Here is a 23,615-nt window from a genome sequence, read left to right as displayed (position 1 = left end):
TGCCATGCCACTGCCTGGCCCCTTTCTGTATTGGTTTTATATAGTGGTGACCATATAATATGGCACAACCACTTTGGTGGGAATCTTGGCAGAATCTAACAGTGTTGAAGATGCATATTCTTTTTATTATTCGTTATTTTGAGAGAGGCAAAGAGAGACTGAAAGATATTAAACATCAGAACTTGCTTCAGCGCGGTAGGGACAGGGCTCAAACCTGTGTGGTGCACATGGCAAAGCAGCACACTACCCACGTGAGCTATTTCACGAGCTATGAAGATGCATATTCTCCGGCTTAGCAATTTTATTTAAGGTAGTACTTAAAATTACATACACATACGTGTTCATTATGGCTTTGTTGTTAAAATGAAAAATTAGAAATTTGTTTCTCTTGGTTGAGGAGAGAATGCAAATATGTCATGGTAGTTCATCTGAGCAAATATTTTTAGTAGTTAAAATGAATTAGGTTCATGTGCATCTGCAGTCATGATTTTAGGAAAGATAACTGAGGGGGCCAGAAGGTGGTGCATCTGGCTAAGCACACACGTTAGAGTGCACAAGGACCTAGGTTCAAGCCCCTGGTCTCCACCTGCAGGGGGAAAGCTTCATGAGTGGTGAAACAGGCCTGCAGGTGCCTCTCTGTCTCTCTTCCTCTCTATCTCCCCATCCCCTCTCAATTTCTCTCTGTCTCTATCTAATAACAAATAAAGATTTAAAAAAAGACTTAAAAGAAACATAACTGAAAAGCAAGCCACTTACCGTATGATATATACAAATAACTTAAAAAACACACATATAAAAGATATGTACACTTAATGAATACCTGTGTAAGTGTAAAAACATAAGTGGCATAGCTTCAGACTATGGTGGTTATCTTTGAGGAAGAATGAGCAGTGGGGCTGGGGAGGAGTACATATGGAAATTTGACTGTTCCAAGACAAAATTTACTTGATATATTATTTGTTAAAAGTAGAAGTTGACAATAGTTTGGTTACATCTATTACTTCTGTATTTCATAATCTTAAGAAAAAGATTTTTATTTATTTACTTATTTTTTACCAAAGCACTGCTGAGCTCTGGCTTATGAAGGTGCAGGGGGATTGAACCTGGGACTTTGAAACCTCAGGCATGAAAAAAGTCTCTTTGCATAACTATTATACTATCTCCCCTGCCCAATATTTATTTTTATTTAAATTGCTTAGAGATCAGAGCACTGCTTGGCTATAGTTTATGGGTGGCACAGGGGATTGAACCTGGGACTTCAGGGGTCTCAGTCATATAACAGTGATACACAGCTGCTGTGCTCTCTCTCCAGCACCATGTATTTAATTTTTAAAAAGTCTTCAAGGGGGGGTGAGGGTGGCGGGCAGTGGCACACTAGGTTAAGCACACACAGTATGAAGTACAAGGATCCCATTTCGAGCCCCCAGCTCCCCATCTGCGGGGGGGGGGGGTCACTTCACAACTGGTGAAACAGGTCTGCAGGTGTCTATCCTTCTCTCCTCCTGTCTATCTCCCCCTCCCCTCTCAATTTCTCCCTGTCCTATCCAATAAAAATGAAAAAATGGCTGCCAGAAGTGGTGGATTCATAGTGCTGGCATGGAGCCCCAGCAATAAACCCTGGAAGAAAAAAAAAGTCTTCAAGGTAATCTCGGAAGATTAGAAAAGTTCGAGAAAGGGGCCAGGTGGTGGTGCACCTGGTTGAGCTCATGTATTGCAATGTGCAAGGACACGGGTTCGAGCCCCCGGTTCCCACCTGCAGGAGGAAAGCTTTACGAGTGGTGAAGCAGTGCTGCAGGTGTCTCTTTGTCTCTCTCTCTCTCTGTCACCCCCTTCCCTCTTGATTTCTGGCTGTCCTTATCTAATAAATAAAAATTAATAAAAAGAAAATTAAAAAAGAAAAATTCAAGAAATTAACTCAATCAAGCTACTCAGAGGCATGAGCTGTGATTGTGTATTACTGTTTAAAGGTAGTATACTTTGTTGTCATAATTTTGATGTTCTTTCAACTATTTTTACTTGTATGCCCTACCTTTGTGTTGATTATTAAAATATCTCACTTTTATTTTAAATACTAGCTTGATTGAATTTTTTAACAAGATGAAGAAGTGGGAAGACATGGCAGACCTACCCCCACATTTCAGAGAACGTACTGAAAGACTAGAAAGAAACTTCACAGTTTCTGCTGTAATTTTTAAGAAATATGAGCCAATTTTCCAGGACATTTTTAAATATTCCCAAGAAGAACAACCTCGTCAACAAAGAGGAAGAAAACAGCGGTATGTGTTTATACTTGTTAGTGAGGGCTATATATTTGTGCTATAATTTTGACCCCTCAGTTTGTGTTCTCCAATTTATTTTGCTAGCATGAGAAGAGAAGTGTGATTTCATAGAATCTTTTTTTTCTCAATGTTTTTCTTTTAATACTTACTACTTTTCATGATATATTAGCTATAGAGAGTTTGACTTCAGAGGGCCAGATGGTGGCACACCTACCTGGTTAAGCGCACACATTACAGTGAGTAAAAACCCAGATTCAAGCCCCCGTCCTCAACCTGCAGGGGGAAAGCTTCATAAGTGGTGAAGCAGGGCTGCAGGTGTCTCTCTGTCTCTTTCCCTCTCTATTACCCCTCCCCTTTCAATTTCTCTCTGTCTCTATCCAGTAATAAAAATATTTATATTTAATTAATTAATTAATTTATTTTATAATGAGATAAAGAGAGAGGTTCCCAGAAACTGCTCAGTCCTCATCTATTACAGAACAATTATGCTGTCTCCCCACCCCTCCAGAATATTATTTATTTATTTATTTATTTTTTGATACAACAGAGAGAAGTTGAGAGGAGAGGGGAAGATAGTGAAGAGGAGAGAAATACAGACACCTGCAGGCCTGCATTGGCACTTGTGAAGCGACATGCCTACAGGTGGGGAGCCGGGGGCTTGAACTGGGATCCTTGCACCAGTCCTTGCATTTTGTACAATGTGTGCTTAACCCAGTGTGCTACCGTCTGGCCCCCAGAATCTTTTTAAAAAATATTTATTTATTTATTCCCTTTTGTTGCCCTTGTTTCTTTTTATTGTTGTAGTTACTATTGTTGTTGTCGTTGTTAGATAGGGCAGAGAGAAATGGAGAGAGGATGGGAGGACAGAGAGGGGGAGAGAAAGATAGACACCTGCAGACCTGCTTCACCGCTTGTAAAGCGACTCCCCTGCAAGTGGGGAGCCGGGGCTTCGAACCGGGTCTTTACGCCCGTGCTTGTACTTTGCACCATGTGAAGCAACTCTCCGGCAGTTGGGGAGCTGGGGGCAGAATATTTTTTAAAAATGAGTTTGACTCCATATTATTAAATGTTTGGGGTCTTTGTTTATATATATAAACTTTCTCTTTTCACTTATGTAACCAAAAAGGCAAAAGTCAGACCTTAAAGGATTTTACCAACTAGATGCTTTGAGTACAAAACTTGACTTTTTTGTTATTATTTATTTATTTTTATTATTTATTTAATTTATTTATTCCCTTTTGTTACCCTTGTTTTATTGTTGTAGTTATTATTATTGTCGTTGTTGTTAGATAAGAGAGAGAGAAATGGAGAGAGGAGGGGGAAGACAGAAAGAGGGAGAGAAAGACACCTGTAGACCTGCTTCAGTGCTTGTGATGCGACTCCCCTGCAGGTGGGGAGCCGGGGCTCGAACCGGGATCCTTACGCTGGTCCTTGTGCTTTGTACCATCTGTGCTTAACCTGCTGCATTACAGCCCAACTTTTTTATTTACTATAGTAGATGATTTACTATTTTTATTGTTTTCTCTGTATTAACAATATGTTGTGGCTATTTTTATTTGGTTTTTGTATTATACTGATAATCCCCCTGAAATTATACTATATATTTTGATTTTTAGAACTTAATAAAAGTACAGAAACTGGGTTCCCCCTCCTCTCAATTTCACTCTGTCTCTATCCAAATAAATAAATAAATAAAATATTAAAAAAAGAAATTGGTCTTGAATATGGGTAAAATTTGGTAGATAATTTTGGAGCTGCCTGTAAATAGAGATAAAGAATGAAAATACAGAACCAACAAAATGAGGAAACCTTAAATTTGTTCTAGAATTTTCAAGCTATAGAATCAGTGTTTAGAATGACTTGAGTGAGAAAAGTTTCACTTTTATGCTAGCATGCACTGAAATTAGTAGTTTATGGAGAGATAAAGTAGAGAGATTAGTAGTTAAAGGAGTACTCCCAAGACAACAACAGACTTGTAAAATGTTTCCATAATAAAAAATAATTAAAAAGTAGTCTAAATGACAAGCAAGGAAGCAAACAGAAAACTAGATAGTTTATCTTATGTACTTCTGGTGAAGAAGCTACATTTTTCTCCTTCTCTCTCTCTTTCCCTCCCTCCCTCCCCACTTTATAGAGATAGTAATTGAGAGGGAATGGGGGAGGTAGAGTGAGAGAGACACACCTACAGCACTGCTTCACGTCTTGTGAAGCTTCTTTCCTGTAGGTGGGGCCTGGGGACATGACCTGAGTCCTTGTGCATGGTAAGTAATGTGTGCACTTCACTGGATGTACCACTGACAGTCCCTGGAAGGCTACATTTTTATAAAAAAATTTGTGATTAATAATGATTTGTAAGACTGTAAAATTACAGTGTATAGTTCCACACCACACCCACCACCAGAGTTCTGTGTCCCCACCCTCTGGGGGGGAGCGACTACATTTTCAATTAGAACACTGACATCTTTGCCCTGAACCATTGAATTAAATACAATATTATTCCCAAGTAGAACAATATTTTGGCAGATGGGGCCAGGTGGTGGTGCACCTGGTTGAGTGCACATGTTACCCAGGTTCGAGCCCCCAGTCCCCACCTGCAGGGTGAAAGCTTTGCAAGTGGTGAAGCAGTGTTGCAGGTATCTCTCTGTCACTCTCCCTATTCCCCCCTTCCCTCTCAATTTCTGGCTGTCTCTATCCAATAAAGAAAGATAATAAAAAAAAATTAAAAAATATTTTGGCAGATGAAGAGACTGGAGAGCTAATGTACTGAATTAATAACAGTGTTCTCTTCAGAGACGTTGTTAGAATAAGGTTATTGGAGTGTAGAAACAGCAGGTGACCTATGTAAACAGTGGCGGAGATTTGGTAGGAAGGACATTCTTTAAGAGTCTAGAGGATACTCCCTTTAGCAGATAACTTGACAATACAATGTGCTCTTTTTTTTTTAATGTTGAGCTGAAGATTGAATCCTAGATATCACACTGTGTCATACATGTGCATTGCCACTAACCTGCCTCCCAAACCTATTTTTTTTAAATCTGTTTTTGTAATGAGACTGAGAGGAGAGCAAAGTACTGCTCTTACACTGATGGAGTTCTACTTGCTGCTCTTATTTGTTGGGTGTCAGATTTATATTTCCACAAATGCAAGATTAATAATGCTGTTTATGGAGAGGTGTATAGTGAGTGCCCTGCTGAGCTATCTCCCAGGTCCCATACAACTAGTACCTTTTTTTGTGGGGGGAGAGCAGGGGGTGAAATTGGGGGCTTTATGTTCGTGCTATATCACTGCTCTGGGTCATTTATTTCATTTAGAGATAGTGAAAGGCAGAGACTAACACTAAAATTAGTTCTTTGCATAGCATCTCCATTGTGGTGCCTGGATTTGAACCTGGGTCACACATACCAATGCAGGCACCCTAACCAGTAGAACTGTCTTCTCTCGCCCCACTGTCTTATCTATCTTCACCTTTAAACACTTTTATAGTTATTCAGAATTTTCTGTCACATTTGGTTGAAGCAGTACTTTTTACCCATTTCTTACCTGAAGATAAATTTGCTTTCACTCCTTTTGTGAGTTTCATTTCTCACCTAATTTACAATTATTTTGATATCTTTTTCTCACTAATCTGTTTTCTAATAATTTTTTCTTCCCTCAAAGGCGGCAACCTTGTACCGTGTCTGAAGTTTTCCATTTTTGTTGGGTGCTTTTTATCTATGCAAAAGGTAAGAAAAGAGTAATATTTGTTAAGGCGTTTATTTAAGTGTTCAGGTAACTATTATCTACTTGTAACATGTATCAGAAAAAGAGTCTCAGTGAAAAATTTCTTAAGTATTCTAGTACCAGTTTTTTTAAAATTATGCTTTTCCATGTACAGTTATGTAACTTTTTTTATTAAATGAAAATTCCCTTGATTAATAACATTTACGTAGCATCTTTTCCATCCAAATCTATTCTGAGTGATGGGTTGAAAACACATTGGTGTGCATTATGCTTGAGGTATGTTTTTCACAAGACAGGTCTTCTTTTTGCTATAGTGAGACTCATCCAATTTAGAGTAGCTCAGGTTATTCCTTATATCTTCAGATTACATATACTTGATTAAATATCTATCTTTATGTTTTATTTCTCTCATGTTATTTAACCTACTCAAGTAAGATAAAATGAAACGTGTTTTTATTATTTTTGTCCTGTTTGCTTGCAGAACTGTTTAGGCATAAAAAAGAAATATATTTACATTAGTTGTGTAACTTTTTCTATAGACTGTTTAGAATGCCTTTGCTTTTTAAAATTTTTTAATTTACAAAATGGAAGTATTGACAACACTGTAGGATAATAGGGGTACGTTTCCACACAGTGCTCACCCCTAGAGCTCCCTATCCAATCCCCTCCCTTGATAGCTTTCCTATTCTTTATCCCTCTGGGAGTATGGACTCAGGATCATTGTGGGATACAGAAGGTGGAAGGTCTGGCTTCTGCAATTGCTTCCCCACCGAACATGGGCATTGGCAGGTCAATCTATACTCCCAGCCTGTCTCTCTCTTTCCCTAGTAGGGCAGGGATCTGGGGAGGCAGGGCTCCTAGACACATGGTGGGATCCTCTGCCCAAGGAAGTTAGGTTGACAACATGGTAGCATCTGGAACCTGGTGGCTGAAAAAGAGTTAAGGACCTTGCCCTCAATGTGGATCAATACTGGTAGGGAATGTTCCATTTTCTGAAGGGAGGTTGGACAACATACTCTACCTGAGGAAGATGGGTCTCAAAATTAGCACTGTCTGGAATGCCTTTGCTTTTAAGATAGTTGAGAAAAGTACAAAGTGACAAAGAATCACAGAACTGGAAGAAGTGCCATAAATATGAGAGATTCTCATTATCAGATGAATTAGCCTAGTGTACTGATTGTCAGAAAAGTCATGATGCGTTTTTTTTTTTTCTGTTTTTCCATGCAAAAATGCATTATGACTTTTCTGACAAACCAATAGTTACTTTAAAGATTAGGTAACTGAGGTGCAGAAACTAGCTAGTAGAAGCAGAACTAATTTGTTTTTAATTTAAAAAATCTTTATTGGATATAGACAGCCAGAAATTGAGTGGGTGGGGGAGATAGGGAGAGAGAGACAGAGAGACACCTGCAGCACTGCTTCACCACTTGCAAAACTTTCCCCTTGCAGGTGGGGACCAAGGGCTCGAACAGGGGTCCTGACACATTGTAACATGTGCACTCAGCCAGGTGCACCACCACCCGGACCCTAGAGCTAAATTTTGAACCCAGATCATGTAACCCTTGGCTTCATGCTCTTGAAGGCTCTGTATCATGAGTATTTGTCTGGGTTTGATTTATCTGATTATATTGTAGCTGGTCCTTTTAAGCTAATTAGGTGAGAGATCTTCCTATCTTTCCTGAGCCACATAGTCATTGAAAAGAAGAATTTTGAGCTGGCAGAATAACTCATTTGGAATAATGTGCTGCTTTGTCATGTGTGGTGACCCAGGACTGAGTATGGCCCCCATCACATTGAAAGAAACTTTGGTGCTGTGGTTTCTCCCCCAAGACTTGTCACCTGTGCCTGTTTTTCTTTCGCAAAAAAATGAAACACAATTTCTCTTCTGTCCAAAATAAACTGTTAGGGGCAAGGAGAAAGCTTGCTGGTAAGAGCACCCACATTGCCATTCACAGGTGCCTGAGTCTGAGCCCCTACACAGCAGAACCATGGACAACACCATGGACACTTCATGGAAACACAGTGGATAGTAAAGCAGTACTAGGGTGTGTTTCCTCTTCTTTTTGTTGTTGTTACTGGAGTTTCACTGCTCCAGGCACTGTATATATGGAGTGGTGCTCTGGCTTTTCTTTCTCTCCTCTGTTTCATGTAAATTAACCCCCCCTCATGTAATCAGTAAAATTTTAGAATAAAAAATGGGATGGAGTGGTCTGGGAGGTGGCACGGTGGATAAAGAATTGAACTCTCAAGTATGAGTTCCCGAGTTCAATCCCCAGCAGCACATGTACAGACAGATGTCTGGTTCTCTCTCTCTCTCTCTCTCTCCCTCTCTCCCTCTCTCCCTCTCTCCCTCTCTCCCTCTCTCCCTCTCCCCCCTCTCTTTCTCTCTCTTTCTCTCTCTTTCTCTTTCTCTCTCTTTCTCTCTCTTTCTCTCCTATCTTCCTCATTAATAAATAAATAAAATCTTTTAAAAAATGGGATGGAGGGGCTGTTCATCTCTCAGTATATCACATGCGTCTGAGGGCTTTTCATTCCTACATGTGCTGTCTACCACACTGATATATTTCTTTAGTGGAGATAAACGAGATGTGATTGGTTATTTACCTGAAATAAAGGCATAGGTGTATAAACTATGGTTGCAACTTGTTTAACTTTGCTGTTGCTTATATTATGTATTATTTAATTTTTCTATATAATTGCATTCAGGTATATCTGACTTCTACATTTTATCTGTTTTCATTTTATCTGTTTTTTTAATGATGTATGTATATACATATATAGGGAATAAATTTCATACTATATAAGGTATTTAAAAAGAATTTTATTATCTTTATTTAGACTTTGGTCAAACTTGATAAATTGAGGTAGCATATGTTTCTGTTTCTGTAGTTGATTCAGTGTTTCAATCTTATTTTGCTTTTCTTATGTCAGTTCTTAAGATTCATTAGGATTTTTTTTTTTTTTTTTTTTTTTTTGCTTCCAGGGTTATTGCTAGGGCTCAGTGCCTACACTATGAATCCACTGCTCCTGTGGCCATTTTTTTTTTTTCATTTTCTTTTTTTTAAATATTTTTTTATTAGTCATTGGATAGAAACAGAGAAATTGAGATGGGAGGGGAAGATAAAAAAGGAGAGAGATAGACATCTGTAGCCCTGCCTCACCACTCCTGAAGCTTTCCCCCTGCAGGTGGGGACTAGGGGCTTGAACCTGGGTCCTTGTGCATTGTAATGTGTGTGCTTAACGAGATGTGCCACCATCTGGATCTGCCATTTTTTCTGTTTATTTATTTATTTTGGATAGGACAGAGAGAAATTGAGAGAGGAGGGGAAGTTAGAGAGAGAGAGAGAAGATAAACACTTGCAGACCTGCTTCACCATTTGTGAAGCGTCACCCCTTGCAGGCAGGGAGCTGGGGGCTCAAACCCAGATTGTTGCATGGGTCCTTGTGCTTTGTACTATGTGCACTTAACCTGATGCACCACTACCTGGCCCCCATTAGGATATTTTCTACTATAGTAGTTTAGTTGGTTTTATTAAATTTTTAATGCTGCCAGTGCTTTTAGCATCTGTCTGATTCAGCTTCTCCCAGGGGACTCTTCCTCTTTCAACATCAGAGAGCATAGGGCCACTCCAGCACTCCTGAAGCTTCCTCTTTGTGATGCTGGTGACTTGAACCCACCTGGGTCCTTGCACATAGTAAAGTGTGTGGCTGTTTTTTTTGTTTTTTTTTTTTTAATTTTTTATTTAAGAAAGGATTAATGAACAAAAACATAAGGTAGGAGGGGTACAACTCCACACAATTCCCACCACCCAATCTCCATAACCCATCCCCTCCCATGATAGCTTTCCCATTCTCTAGCCCTCAGGGAGCATGGACCCAGGGTCGTTGAGGGTTGCAGAAGGTAGAAGGTCTGGCTTCTGTAATTGCTTCCCCGCTGAACATGGGTGTTGACTGGTCGGTCCATACTCCCAGTCTGCCTCTCTCTTTCCCTAGTAAGGTGTGTCTCTGGGGAAGCTGAGCTCCAGGACACATTGGTGGGGTCTTCAATCCAGGGAAGCCTGGCCAGCATCCTGGTGGCATCTGGAACCTGGTGATTGAAAAGAGAGTTAACATACGAAGCCAAACAAATTGTTGAGCAATCATGGATCCCAAGCTTGGAATAGTGGAGAGGAAGTGTTAGGGAGGTACTCACTAGAAACTCTAGTGTACTTCTGCTTTCAGGTATATATTTTGCAGTAGTTTGTGGATACGTGTGCACATAAGCTCTCTCTCACAGAAACTGGTGTATATCTAGGTTATGGGACTTTGTTAGAAAGTGAACTACCTGAGATGAAATTAGAGTGTACTATAAAAGGAAAGGTCTCACCCGAGTAATGAAGCTGAAGGGTTGTCATTCCACACGTGAAGTCTCTGGACACAGTCTGTGGCTGTTTTTTAAAAAATATATTTATTTATTATTGGATAGAGATAGAAATTGAGAAGGGGAAGATAGAAAGGGAGAGAGATAGAGATACCTGCAGCCTTGCCTCACCTTTCAGGAAGCTTTCCCCCTGCAGGTGGGAACCAGGGGCTTGAACCCGGGACCTTGTGCACTGTAATGTGAATTCTTAACCAGGTGTGCCACCACCTGGCTTCCTTAAGTGTGTTATTATTATTATTATTTTACCAGAACACTGCTCAGTTCTGGTTTATGGTAGTATGGGGGATTGAACCTGGGACTTTGGAGCCTCAGGCATGAGAATCTCTTTGCATGACCATTATGCTATTTACCCCTGCCCTTAAAGTTTATATTTTCTGGCTTATTTTTTTATTTTTATTGCTACCAGGATCATTACTGAGGATTGGTGCCAGCACTATGAATCCACTATGCCTGGCAGCCATTTCTTCTTTTTTCTTTCTATTTTATTTGATAGGACAGAGAGAAACTGAGAGAGGAGGGAGAGATAGAGACGGAGAGAAAAAGACACCTGAAGACCTGCTTCACTATTTGTGGTGCTTTCCCCTCTGCAGGTGGAGAGCAGAGACTTGAACCCAGGTGCACCCTCCCTTTTTTGCCTCCAAAGTTATTATCGCTGGGGCTCAGTGTAGGCACTACGTGTCCACTACTCCTGGAGGGCATTTTTATTTCTAATACATTTACATTTTTTAAAAATAGGATAGGACAAAGAAAAATTGAGAGAAAAGGGGAAGGTAGAGGGGGGAGTGAAAGATAAGACACCTGCAGACCGGTTTCAACTCTTGTGAAGTGACCTCCCTGCAGGTGGGGTGCCAGGGGCTCAAACCAGGATCCTTGAGTGAGTCCTTGCGCTTCTGTGTGCTTAACCAGGTATGGCTACCACCTGCTCCCCAGCTTCCCTATTCTTTATCCCTCTGGGAGTATGGACCAAAATTATTCTTTTTTAAAATATTTATTCCCTTTTGTTGCCCTTGTTGTAGTTTCTATTGTTGTCATTGTTGTTGTATAGGACAGAGAGAAATGGAGAGAGGAGGGGAAGACAGGGGGGAGAGAAAGATAGATACCTACAGACCTGCTTCACTGCTTGTGAAGCGACTCCCCTGCAGGTGGGAGCCGGGGGCTTGAACCGGTATCCTTATGCCAGTCCTTGCACTTCACGCCATGTGTGTTTAACCCACTGTGCTACTGCCCAACTCTATGGACCAAAATTCTTTATGGGGTGCAGAATGTGGTGGAAGGTCTGGCTTCTGTAATTGCTTCTCTACTGGACATGGGTGCTGGCAGGTCGATCTATACCCCCAGCCTGACTCTGCCGTTCCCTAATGGGGTAGAGCTCTGGAGAGATGGGGCTCCAGGACTCTTTGGTGAAGTTGTCTGCCCAGGGAAGTCAGGATGGAGTCATGGTAGCATCTGCAACTAGTGGCTGAAAGGCAATAAGATATAAAGCAGGAAAAATTGTTTAATAAACAGGAACCCTAAGGTAGGAATAGAGCAGATGAAACTAGAAACTAGGGATCTTTTTTATTGTTATTGCTGTGTTATTGCTGTGGTTCAGTGCTGGCACTATGAACCTACTTCTCCTGGTGGCCATTTTTTCTGTTTTATTGGCTAGGACAGAGAGAAGTTGAGAGAGGAGTGGGAAAGAGAGGGAAAGAGAAAGATAGACACATGCAGATCTGCTTCACCACTTGTAAAGCTTCCCCCCCTGCAGGTGGGGATCAGGGGCTTGAAACAGATTCTTGTGTGGGTCCTTGCACTTGGTATGTGTGCTTAAATGGGTGCACCACTGCCCAACCCTTTATTCAGTTCTTGATTTAAAGGGAGTTCCACAGTCTTATATCCAGCTTTTCATAAATTTTGTTTTTTTAACCAGATACATGCATCCCTGATGACCTCATTCCTGATAAATGAGGTAGCATGTTGTTGTGATGGCCAGCACACAGCAGTGACAAGTTAAGGCTACTTTGTATGAGAGGTTTGATAGCCAGGAGACCAGTAGGTCCCATTTTAATGCCAGACTGCAAATCTCTTGTATAATAAATGCTCCAACCTTGGAGTTGTAAATAAGTTATCTTTGTATGACAGAAATATAAAATGTGTCAGTCTGTGGCCATGATTTGAAATACAAAGTATTTTATATTGGGTTAATCCTAGAGTTTAAAATAGATTCTAATTTTGGAGGGCATTACAGCTTTTTGTTAGATGTTACTCTGCTGCTTAGTTTTAGCTTCTATGGCAAGTATACACCAGTGACTTGTTTAGACTTGTATCGTAGTGGACTTTCCAGCTTGAAAATAGTAGGTATCCCTTCCTGTTTTACCTTGGTAGAACAATACATTTTAATATTAAACCTCTTTAAAGATGAACCTAGCAAGTGGGTATGGTTATATCATGTAAAATTTGACATCATTTGCTTGATATCACTATCATTTGCTTTTCTGATGACAGAATATTTTTTCCTCTTTATTTCATTTAAATTAATTACTTAAACATTTCAATATATACCAAAGAAATCATTCTGATATGCTGTTAAGTGGTAATTTTCTTTGGAGAAAAGGAAAAACAAACAACAACCCTAAAAGTGTGTGTGTGTGTGTGTGTGTGTGTGTGTGTGTGAGTTAAGTGTGAAAATGTTGGGATTTCAAAATATTTCTTCAGTTGTATGTTGTTGGCAGAGGACTGCTCAGCTCTGACTTGTGTTAAGGATGAGGATTAAAACTGAGACATCCGATGGCTCAGGGATGCAAGTTTACTGTGTGTGTGTGTTTTCCATTCCTAGATGATTCCACCACTCCTAGTGGACTTTTACTTTCTTTTATTTTAAGATAAGAAGAGACACAGAAAAGAACACCTTAGCATTGCTCCATTTCTTATGTAAATTCCCTTCTTCATGGTGCTGTCATTTGGTGGCCAGGGGCCATGTCAACTATTTTAAATTGAATTCTGATGTTATAAGAATATTAAATTGGATGCTAGGAGAAATAGCACAGCATTTTATGCAGCAGACTTTAATGTCTGAGGTGCCAGAGTCCCAAGTTTAATCCTTGACAACCAATATAACAAGAACTGAGCAGTGGTCTGGTTAAAAAAAAAAAATCCACCAGGGCCAGGCAGTGGTGCACCTGGTTAATTGCACATATTACAGTGCGCAAGGACCTGGGTTCAAGCCCTTGGTCCCCACCTGCAGGGGAAAAGATGTGCAGGTCTGCAAGTGTTTCTCTGTCTCTCTTCCTCTCTATCTTTCCCTCCCCTCTCAATTTCTCTGTCTCTATCCAATAATAAATAAATAAATATTTTTAAAAAAATACACCAACCAACCAACCTGAAGCCTGTATACATACAATGTTTAATGAAAAAAGGGATATGCTCAAAGTTATAAAAACACAAATGGGGTTAGGTGGTGCCACAACAGGTTAAGCACACATGGTGCAAAGCACAAGGACCGGTGTAAATATCCCGGTTCGAGCCCTTGGCTCCCCACCTGTGGGGGGGGGGGGGTCACTTCACAAGTGGTGAAGTAGGTCTGCAGGTGTCTGTCTTTTTCTCCCCCTTTTTTTTCTCCCCCCCATTTCTCTCTGTCCTATCCAACAACAATGACATTAATAACAACAACAATAATAACCACAACAACGATAAAAAACAAACAAACAAAAAGAAAAAAAAAAGGGGCAACAAAAGGGTAGAAATGGCCTCCAGGAGCAGTGGATTTGTGGTGCAGGCACCAAGCCCCAGCAGTAACCCTGGAGGCAAATCAAAACAAAAAAAATCCCACATAAACATTTCTTAATTTCATTTTAAATTGTTTTAAAGCATTTTGTAATTTCTAGGAATAATAAGACTAACTACCTCTAAAAGTTGTTTTCACTGTTTGATTTATGTGATCTGACGAGAAACCAAAGTATATATTACACTGTTTGATTTAAACAGTACTGCAGGGGCCAAGTGGTGGTGTACCTGATTGAGCACACATGTTACCAGGACCAGGGTTCAAGCCCTCAATTCCCATCTGTATGAACAGTGAAGCAGTGCTGCAGGTGTCTCTCTGTCTCTTTCCCTCTGTCTCCTCCTTCCTCTCAATTTCTTGTTGTCTCTATTCAATAAATAAAGATAACAAAAAAAAATTTAACTACCTGCAGGGGGGTTGCTTCACAAGTGGTGAAGCAGGTTTGCAGGTGTCTATCCTTCTCTCTCCCTCTCTAACTTCCCCTCCCCTCTCAAATTCTCTCTGTTCTACCCAATAAAATGGGAAAAATGGATACCAGGAGCAGTGGATTCATAGTGCCAGCACTAAACCCCAGTGATAATCCTGGAGGCAAAAAAAAAAATTGAGTTAAAAAAATAAAATAGTGTTGCAGAAATGATATTTCTATAGTTTTAAGTTTTGGCATCTTAATTTCATTGTTAAAAAGTATCAACAGTTATTCTGGGATATTAGCTCTAGAATTTAATATCTTTATGTGTGGTCATATTGAACTAATTAGTATAAACTTGTAGTAATTTTTTTTTTTTTTTTGCCACTAGAATTACTACTGGAGCTTGGTGCCTAAATGACTCCACTGGTTCTGGTGACCATATTTTTGCCTTTTTGCCTCTAGGTTATCTCTGGGGCTCGGTTCCTACTGTATGAATCCACTGCCCCTGGAGGCCTTAAAAAAATTTTTTTTTATTGGATAGGACAGAGAGAAATTGAGAGGGAAAGGGAGGATAGAGAGAGAGAAAGATAGACTCCTGCATACCTGCTTCACACTTGTGAATCGACCCCCTGCAGGTGGGGAGCCATGGGCTGAAACTGGGATCCTTGGTTCCTTGCCTTTTGTACTATATGCAATTAACCCAGTGCCCTCTCTCTCTCTCTCTCTCTCTCTCTCTCTCTCCCTCTCTCCAGTAGAGCTTGAGAGAGAGAGGGCAAGAAGGATAGATACTACCACACTGCTTATCTGCTCTTGAAGCTTCCCCTCTGCATGCACTCCCAAGTTATAGTCAGGGGCTAAAACTCATGTGCTGTACCAGGTGGGCCAAAAACCCAACTATTACTATTAGGACTGGCAAAATACCTCACTTGTATAGCGTGACACTCAGGTTTAAGCACAGCTTCCACCACACTGAAGGAAGCTTCAGTTGTTTTACTTACTCATTCTTTCTTTGCCTCTCTGTCTATTAAAAAAAAAAAAAAAAAAAGTTGAGAGCAGGACTTCCGGAGGCGGAGCTACGAGCAGCAGATCGCTTTCTCTCCTCTCCTCTCCTCTCCTGGATCAACTAGGAATACCAAAGGAGACCACCCGGACCGAAACAAGACAGGACTAGAATGACCACAGAAACCCAGTAAATCACCCGTGAGTACAAACACGCGTGGCTGGTGACAGAGAGGAGAGAGGGGCCTAAGGAGAGATTAAGTGACTGCTAACAGTTCGACAGTTTGTCAGTGGAGACACCACCTCCAGTCTGCTCCACCAACAAGGGGACAGCTGAAGGGAGGAAAGGACTCCCCAGAGACTCACCAAGTACAACTCTGAGTCTCCATTGCTACTACCCTCAGAATCTGGAGCAGCAAGAGGGAGGGACACCAGGGCACAGAGATCTAACCGGGAAACTCAGGAGAAGACCTATACCTCGGTGGCATAGCTGAAGGGCTGTGAAAGTCTCTTTGCATAACCACTGGATTATCTCTGCCACACCCTGCTTTATCTCTTGGTCAGGAGTCATTGATTAAGCCAAGAAGCCTATTGATAGTTTAAAAGCCCTCAGGCTACCATAGCCTACAGGGGAAAAAAAAAAAGGCTTTTACACCACTGAACTCCAACTCAGGGATTGAAAAAACTGTTAACTTATATAAAATGGTTAAAACAACAAGAAAAAATAATGGAGACTCGAACCAGGACAAGAGTCCAGCTAAAAGTCCTCCAGAGGGCGAAGCACAAAACAACGAGTTCAACATCCAAACATTAGCTAAGGAAATAATAACAGGAGTGAGTAAAGAATTTGAAAAAATTGTAATCAGAACTGCAGGAACAACAAATGAGAATATGGAAGAAAATTCTAATAATCTCATGGTTATTAGAGAGCTGAAAGCTGAAATTGCTGAGCTAAGAAGGCAACTAGCTGAACAAGTTAAAACAGTATCAGAGCAGGGCAACAAAATAGATGAACTCCAGAAAGCAGTAGAGGGCAGAGAGAATAGAATCAATGAGGCTGAAGACAGAATTAGCAAGATTGAGGATGAATTAGAGACAACTAAAAAAGAAGTAAGAGATCTCAAAAAGAGATTAAGAGATGCTGAAAACAACAACAGAGTCCTATGGGATGACTTCAAAAGAAACAATATACGCATTATTGGCTTACCAGAGGAAGAAAGAGAAGGGGAGGAAGAAAGCGTTCTCCAGGCCATAATAGCTGAAAATTTCTCTAGTCTAGACAACACCAAAGACATAAAGATTCAAGAAGCCCAGAGGGTCCCAAACAGAATTAACCCAGACCTAAAGACACCAAGACATGTCATACTTAGATTGGAAAGGAATAAGGATAAAGAAAGGATCCTCAAGGCTGCAAGAGAAAAACAAAGAGTCACCTACAAAGGAAAACCCATAAGATTAGCAGCAGACTTCTCCATACAAACACTACAGGCCAGAAGAGAATGGCAAGATATCTATCGAGTGCTCAATGAGAAAGGCTTTCAGCCAAGAATACTATATCCTGCTAGATTGTCATTCAGACTAGATGGAAGCATCAAAACCTTCTCAGACAAGCAACAGTTGAAGGAAGCAACCATCACCAAGCCTGCCTTGAAAGAAGTTCTGAAAGGTTTCCTATAAACAACCAGACCACCACAAATAGAACATATATCAAAACACTCTAAAACTCTACAAGAATGGCGTTAAAATATCTTCAATCTTTGATATCAATAAATGTGAATGGCCTGAATTCACCTATTAAAAGACACAGAGTAGGAAGATGGATCAGAAAACACAACCCAACAATATGTTGTCTACAGGAAACTCACCTAACGTAACAAGACAAACACAGACTTAAAGTGAAAGGATGGAAAACTATCATTCAAGCCAATGGCCCACAAAAAAGGGCAGGAACAGCTATTCTCATATCTGACATGATAGACTTTAAAATAGATAAGATTAAAAAAGATAGGAATGGACACTACTTAATGCTCAGAGGATCAGTCAATCAAGAGGACTTAACAATTATTAATATCTATGCACCCAATGAGAAGCCATCTAAATACATCAAACTTCTACTGAAAGAGCTACAGCAATATATTAACAGTAACACAGTCATAGTAGGGGACTTCAACACCCCACTCTCTCAACTTGACAAATCATCCAGGAAGAAAATCAGTAAAGACATAAGGGAGCTAAATGAAGAGATAGATAAACTAGAACTATTGGACATTTTCAGAGTCATTCATCCCAAGAAACTGGAATACACATTTTACTCAAATCCACATGGATCATTCTCAAGGATAGACCATATGTTAGGCCACAAAGACAGCATCAGCCTATTCAAGAGCACTGAAATCATCCCAAGCATCTTCTCAGACCACAGTGGAATTAAACTAACACTTAACAATCAACAAAAGATTAGTAACAGTACCAAAATGTGGAAGCTCAACAGTACACTTCTTAACAACTTCTGGGTCAAAGAGGAAATCAAGGAAGAAATCAAAATGTTTCGAGAGTTCAATGAAAATGAAGACACAAGCTATCAAAATATTTGGGACACAGCTAAAGCAGTCCTAAGAGGGAAGTTCATAGCTATACAAGCACACATTAGGAAACAAGAAAAGGCACAAATAAACAGCCTGATTGCACATCTTAAAGACCTAGAAGAAGAACAACAAAGGAACCCTAAAGCAACCAGAAGGACAGAAATTACTAAAGTTAGGGCAGAAATAAATAACATTGAGAATAGGAAAACCATACAAAAGATCAATGAAAGTAAATGTTGGTTCTTCGAAAGAGTAAACAAAATCGACAAACCTTTAGCCAGACTCACAAAACAAAAAAGGGAGAAGACCCAAATAAATCGGATAGTAAATGAAAGAGGAGATATCACAACAGACACTGCAGAAATTCAACATATCATGCGAGGCTTCTATGAACAACTATATGCCACCAAGTTAGAGAACCTGGAAGAAATGAATGATTTCCTAGATACCTACCAACTTCCAAAACTAAGTAAAGAGGAAGTGGATAACATGAACAGGCCCATCACAGCTAATGAAATTGAAACAGTTATCAAAAATCTTCCCAAAAATAAAAGTCCTGGACCAGATGGTTTTACAAATGAATTCTACAAAACTTTCAAAGAAGAACTAATACCTCTACTTTTAAAAGTCTTCCAGAAGATTGAAGACACTGGAATACTCCCTGCCAGCTTCTATGAAGCCAACATCACCCTGATACCAAAAGCAGACAGGGACACAACCAAAAAAGAAAACTAAAGACCAATATCTCTGATGAACATAGATGCGAAAATATTGAACAAAATTCTAGCCAACCGGATACAGCAGTATATCAAAAAGATTGTTGATCATGACCAAGTGGGGTTTATCCCAGGCATGCAAGGTTGGTTTAATATACGTAAATCAATCAATGTGATCCACCACATCAACAAAAGCAAGACCAAAAACCACATGGTCATATCAATAGATGCAGAGAAAGCCTTTGACAAAATACAACATCCCTTTATGATCAAAACACTACAAAAAATAGGAATAGATGGAAAATTCCTGAAGATAGTGGAGTCTATATATAGCAAACCTACAGCCAACATCATACTCAATGGTGAAAAACTGGAAGCATTTCCCCTCAGATCAGGTACTAGACAGGGCTGCCCACTATCACCATTACTATTCAACATAGTGTTGGAAGTTCTTGCCATAGCAATCAGGCAGGAGCAAGGAATTAAAGGAATACAAATTGGAAGAGAAGAAGTCAAACTCTCCTTATTTGCAGATGACATGATAGTATACATGGAAAAACCTAAGGAATCTAGCAAGAAGCTTTTGGAAATCATCAGGCAATACAGTATGTGTCAGGCTATAAAATTAACATTCAAAAGTCAGTGGCATTCCTCTATGCAAACACTAAGTTAGAAGAAATTGAAATCCAGAAATCAGTTCCTTTTTCTATAGCAACAAAAACAATAAAATATCTAGGAATAAACCTAACCAAAGAAGTGAAAGACTTGTATACTGAAAATTATGAGTCACTACTCAAAGAAATTGAAAAAGACACAAAGAAGTGGAAAGATATTCCATGCTCATGGGTTGGAAGAATTAACATCATCAAAATGAATATATTACCCAGAGCCATCTACAAATTTAATGCTATCCCCATCAAGATCCCAAGCATATTTTTTAGGAGAATAGAACAAATGCTACAAATGTTTATCTGGAACCAGAAAAGACCTAGAATTGCCAAAACAATCTTGAGAAAAAAGAACAGAACCGGAGGCATCACACTGCCAGATCTCAAACTATATTATAGGGCCATTGTCATCAAAACTGCTTGGTACTGGAACATGAACAGACACACTGACCAGTGGAATAGAATTGAGAGCCCAGAAATGAGGCCCGACACGTATGGACATCTAATCTTTGACAAAGGGGCCCAGACTATTATATGGGGGAAGCAGAGTCTCTTCAACAAATGGTGTTGGAAACAATGGGTTGAAACATGCAGAAGAATGAAGCTGAATCACTGTATTTCACCAAATACAAAAGTAAATTCCAAGTGGATCAAGGACTTGGATGTTAGACCAGAAACTATCAGATACTTAGAGGAAAATATTGGAAGAACTTTTTTCCGCATAAATTTTAAAGACATTTTCAATGAAACGAATCCAATTACAAGGAAGACTAAGGCAAGTATAAACCTATGGGACTACATCAAATTAAAAAGCTTCTTCACAATAAATGAAACCACTACCCAAATCAAGAGACCCCTCACAGAATGGGAGAAGATCTTTACATGCCATACATCAGATAAGAGTTTAATAACCAACATATATAAAGAGCTTACCAGACTCAACAACAAGACAACAAATAACCCCATCCAAAAATGGGGGGAGGAATTGGACAGAATATTCACCACAGAAGAGATCCAAAAGGCCGAGAAACACATGAAAAAATGCTCCAAGTCTCTGATTGTCAGAGAAATGCAAATCAAGACAACAATGAGATATCACTTCACTCCTGTGAGAATGTCACACATCAGAAAAGGTAACAGCAGCAAATGCTGGAGAGGGTGTGGGGTCAAAGGAACCCTCCTGCACTGCTGGTGGGAATGTCAATTGGTCCAACCTCTGTGGAGAACAGTCTGGAGAACTCTCAGAAGGCTAGAAATGGACCTACCCTATGACCCTGCAATTCCCCTCCTGGGGATATATCCTAAGGAACCCAACACATCCATCCAAAAAGATCTGTGTACATATATGTTCTTGGCAGCACAATTTGTAATAGCCAAAACCTGGAAACAACCCAGGTGTCCAACAACAGATGAGTGGCTGAGCAAGTTGTGGTATATATACACAATGGAATACTACTCAGCTGTAAAAAATGGTGACTTCACCGTTTTCAGCCGATCTTGGATGGACCTTGAAAAAATCATGTTGAGTGAAATAAGTCAGAAACAGAAGGATGAATATGGGATGATCTCACTCTCAGGCCGAAGTTGAAAAACAAGATTAGAAAAGAAAACACAAGTCGAACCTGAAATGGAATTGGAGTATTACACCAAAGTAAAAGACTCTGGGGTACGTGGATGGGTGGGGAGAATATAGGTCCATGAAAGATGATGAATGACATAGTGGGGGTTGTATTGTTAAATGGGAATCTGGGGAATGTTATGCATGTACAAACTATTGCATTTACTGTTCAATGTAAAACATTAATTCCCCAATAAAGAAATAAATTATTTTTAAAAAGTTGCTATTAAATGCTTAACTATAGGTTCTGGTATTTTTAAAGTATATAAAATCATATAAATCACCTTTTCAATTGTTGCCCCATTTCTAATTTTCGTGGCAGGAAAGCATTTTCATACAATTTTTACAGTGTGAGATAATGTATAAAATTGAGTTCAAAAAATAAATTGGGTTCAGAATTTTTGAAAGAAAAACCAGTGATGATAACATTTTGGTCAGCTACCAGGCATTTTAGTTGCTTAGCTAATGTAGATTGTGTGGATAGATGGCATTTTAGTAAAGTTTTAGCTTTTATTCAACTCTTGGAAATTTCCCAAAAGTAATAAAAATATGTTCAATTGTTTCATGCAGATCTTGAATCAACTTTGTACGGTGTTAAATCACATTAATGAAAATATTTTAGAAATATTGTACAGTTGATGGAAATGCAACTTGATAAGAACTGATTTGTAACCTTGTAGGTAATTTCCCCATGATTAGTGATGATTTGGTCAATTCTTATCATCTTCTGCTCTGTGCTTTGGATTTAGTATATGGAAATGCCCTGCTATGTTCCAATCGCAAAGAACTTGTCAACCCTAATTTTAAAGGTAAGTTTGTAAATCAAAGATTATCAGTCATCCCACCTTTCTACATTATGACTACTCTTAGAACCTATATTCAAATAAAGTTTTTCTAGTATCAGAGAATATAAATGTTTTCAAAAGTTTCATCATAGTTATCTGGAATACTTAAAGACTAGTAGTCTGGGACCAGGTGGTGGCACACCTGGTTGAACGCACATGTTGCAATGCACAAGGACCCAGGTTCAAGTCCCCAGTGCCCACCTGCAGGGGGAAAGCTTCACAAGTGGTGAAGCAGTGCTACAGGTGTTTCTGTCTCTCTCTATTCCTCCCTCCCATCTCAACTTCTGACTGTCTCTATCCAATTAATAAATAAAGATAATGAAAAAATTTTAAAAAGGACTAGTAGTCTAAATCTCTAAAAAACTTTATGGGAAAAGTTTTATAATATCATTAAGATGAAATGTTTTTAAGCATTGTTTTTTTAGTGATTTAATAGTGGCTTGCAGGATTATAAGTTTACAGGGGTGAGGCTGGACAGTGGCACACCCAGTTGAGCATACACCTTATCATGTCCTGGTCTCAAGCCTCTGGTCCCCACCTGCAGGGAGAAGCTTCAAGAAGAGTGAAGCAGGCAGGGCTGTAGGTGTTTCTCACTTTCTCTCTCTCTCTTTGATTTCCTCTCCCCTCTCAATTTATACTACCACATAAAAAGAGATAAAAAAAAGAAAAGGAAGGGGAGTCGGGCGGCAGCACAGTGAGTTAAGCGCAGGCGGTGCAAAGTACAAGGACCAGCGTAAGGATCCTGGTTTGAGCCCCCGGCTCCCCACCTGCAGGGGAGTCGCTTCACAAGCAGTGAAGTAGGTCTGCAGGTGTCTATCTTTCTCTCCCCTCTCTGTCTTCCCCTCCTCTCTCTGTTTCTCTCTGTCCTATCCAACAACAACGACATCAATATCAGCAACAATAATTACTACAACAATAAAACAACAAGGGCAACAAAAGGGAATAAATAAATAAATATAAAAAAAGGAAGGAAGGAAAGAAAGAAAGAAGCAAGAAAAGAGAGAAAGAAAGAAAGAAAGAAAGAAAGAAAGAAAGAAAGAAAGAAAGAGAGAGAAAGAAAAATAGATATGGCCACTGTGAGTTGTGGATTCTGAATAGTTGCTGAGCCCAAGCAATAATAAAGCAAAAAGGAAAGGGGGAAAAAAAAAGGTTAAGGGGTATAATTCCATACGAAACCCAAAGCAAAGTTCTGTGCACACAACTCCTGGAACCACCTCACCTGCATTGGTGCTGAGCACCATGGTTTTCACAAAAACTCAGAGATAGTTTGGCTGCTGAAAACAGGTTTTTTGTAGGGGCTGGGCGGTAGCGCACCAGTCTATCTCCACCCCTCACCCATCTTCTTCTCTCCTTTCAATTTCTCTCTGTGCTATCCAACAACAACTGCAGCATCAACACTAACACCACCACCACCAACAGCAATGGAAAAAAGATGACCACCAGGAGCAGTGGATTCATAGTCCAGCCACTGAGCCCCAGCAATAACCCTGGAAGGGAAAAAAATTTTTTTTTGCAAGTTCAGTGTTTTAAATATTTATATTTCAATATATAAACATTTGGTAGTTGTCTTCCATCTCCCTACTTTACTACCCATTT

General features: G+C 39.7%; 1 protein-coding gene across 1 annotated transcript in view; it reads left to right on the top strand.

Annotated features, from left to right (window-relative positions):
* RBL2 (RB transcriptional corepressor like 2) overlaps positions 1-23,615 on the top strand; it is a 71,111-nt gene that overhangs the window by 10,909 nt on the left and 36,587 nt on the right. The window contains exons 3-5 of the mRNA XM_060172160.1: positions 2,076-2,276; positions 5,937-6,001; positions 21,855-21,983. Of these exons, the coding sequence (XP_060028143.1) occupies positions 2,076-2,276; positions 5,937-6,001; positions 21,855-21,983 (395 nt within the window). The remainder of the gene's footprint in view (positions 1-2,075; positions 2,277-5,936; positions 6,002-21,854; positions 21,984-23,615) is intronic.

Source organism: Erinaceus europaeus, chromosome 2 (genome assembly GCF_950295315.1).
Source record: "Erinaceus europaeus chromosome 2, mEriEur2.1, whole genome shotgun sequence".
Lineage (NCBI taxonomy): Eukaryota > Metazoa > Chordata > Mammalia > Eulipotyphla > Erinaceidae > Erinaceus > Erinaceus europaeus.
This window is presented reverse-complemented; position numbering and strand designations above follow the sequence as displayed.